The sequence below is a fragment of the Trichechus manatus genome, unplaced genomic scaffold, assembly GCF_000243295.1.
Source record: "Trichechus manatus latirostris isolate Lorelei unplaced genomic scaffold, TriManLat1.0 scaffold00175, whole genome shotgun sequence".
Taxonomy (NCBI): domain Eukaryota; kingdom Metazoa; phylum Chordata; class Mammalia; order Sirenia; family Trichechidae; genus Trichechus; species Trichechus manatus.
Window position 1 is genome coordinate 4040654 of NW_004444111.1, and position 1743 is coordinate 4042396.

At 38.7% G+C, this 1743-nt stretch overlaps 1 protein-coding gene across 1 annotated transcript in view; it reads right to left on the reverse strand.

Annotated features, from left to right (window-relative positions):
* DSG3 (desmoglein 3) overlaps positions 1–1743 on the reverse strand; it is a 25289-nt gene that overhangs the window by 12228 nt on the left and 11318 nt on the right. Inside the window, 1 exon segment of the mRNA XM_004386905.1 lies at positions 1329–1693. Within this exon segment, the coding sequence (XP_004386962.1) occupies positions 1329–1693 (365 nt within the window).

A 1743-nucleotide genomic window follows, 5' to 3' on the forward strand; every position in this document is an offset into this window, starting at 1 on the left:
GTCAAGTAGATACAAGAGACCAAAGGGGCAGCTTCTGTCCAGAGGTGAGATGGGAAGGCAGAGAGAGTTAGGAGCTGGTTGAATGTTCATGGGGAGTCAGGGGTGGAGGGGAGGAGTGTGCTGTCGCAGAGTGGGGTGGGCGGTTGGGGTTTCATAACAATGTATGTAAAAAAAATTTTTTTTGTATGGGAAACTAACTTGAAATGTAAATTTCATTTAAATACAGCAATAAAAAAAAAAATAGTTCTCTATTCTCCGTTGCTACGTTGCCATTTCTAAGTGGGATTCCAGCAGCAGCTCTTGTAAGCCTTAGTACTGTGTTGCTTGAATCATTTTTTTACCTCACCATGCCCTTTTAACATTGTACATTGCCTGCCCAGTCCCACCAATGTTGCCTTGCCCTGCCTCACCCAAATAGGTATATCTAGTGCCAGGTCCTGCCTCTTCACTGGTCATGCATCTGGTAAACCCAGTTGCAGCCAAATGCTACATGCATAATTTGGAGCTGAATCCTTATACCAAGATCTGTAAGGCCCAAGGGAAGAAGGCCATGGGGAACAAGATCCCTTTGGTGACTCTGGCAGTAGCTGATACCTATGAGTGAAGGGCAGCATAGAGCATCTTCATGAGAGGAAGCAAGATTGATTCAGAAAAGAGCCACAGAAAAATGTGTTAGTTTACAAAGAATTTGGAAACATGGCCTGATGGTTATTATAAAATCCAGAACATTCTTATTAAGTCTAATGTTTGCTTCTGTGAGATTCCTAGAAAACATAGGGCATGTAAAATTAGCAATAATAAAGATTAAGAAACAAAAGGAAGGATGCATTAGCTCTTTCCCATTCACAAATGGGTTTATGAATTTGAGTCCACCAGGCTCTCAAGATTCTTGACTGATGGAAGACTAAGTACCACTTCCTATGTGCCTTTATCAGGCCAATATGTCCGGTGCAGCATGTCTGCTCACAGCCTGCACAGTTTAGAAAAGTTTATGTATTTCAAAATCTAAACAGCTCTGTAATAAAATAGATGTCTGATTGGTCTATATTTTGGCGTGCTATGTAGGTAGAAATAAGCATCTTAAAGATATAAAAATATTTTAAAAATTGGATCTTACATGAAAAACAGAAAATTTACTTGGTGGTAACATCCGTCATTCCTTTTCTTTACTGAGAGGAAATTCACAAGGTGAGGACCACATGCTCATTGCAAACAATTTTTCCAATTATGTTTGGAAAGAACCTGCTTCCAGATGAGCTGTCTTATCCTTTGGGAAATATAAAGAAGCAGCAACTTTCATTTATAAAAGCATCTTTACTATTACTCACCATTTAGTGTTGTGATTCTCCACACAGCTGGCAATTTTAAAGGTTGCTCCTCCAGCGAAAATGTGTAGGGACCAGTATATTTATCCTTGTCCAGTACGCTAGCTGAGACAACAGCTGTAGGTGATGAAGTACAAATTGCTTTCTTGTCGAGGACAATGGTTGGACAATTTTCATTATAACTGGGTACTTCAACGTAAATGGTGCCTGTAGAAGTCTTACCCGTGTTTTCTGTAAGAATAACACTTTAGAGTTAAAGAAATACACAGAACAAATTAAAATTTTAAGTTTCTCTTTTATGTAGCTAAGTTAGTGTGTCTTCCCATGAGAAAATATATTGGTTATTTTCAGAAGTGAAAACATAGCATCTTATTTCCACATCTGGTAAAAAGCAAATGTAAATTTACCATGTTGGCTA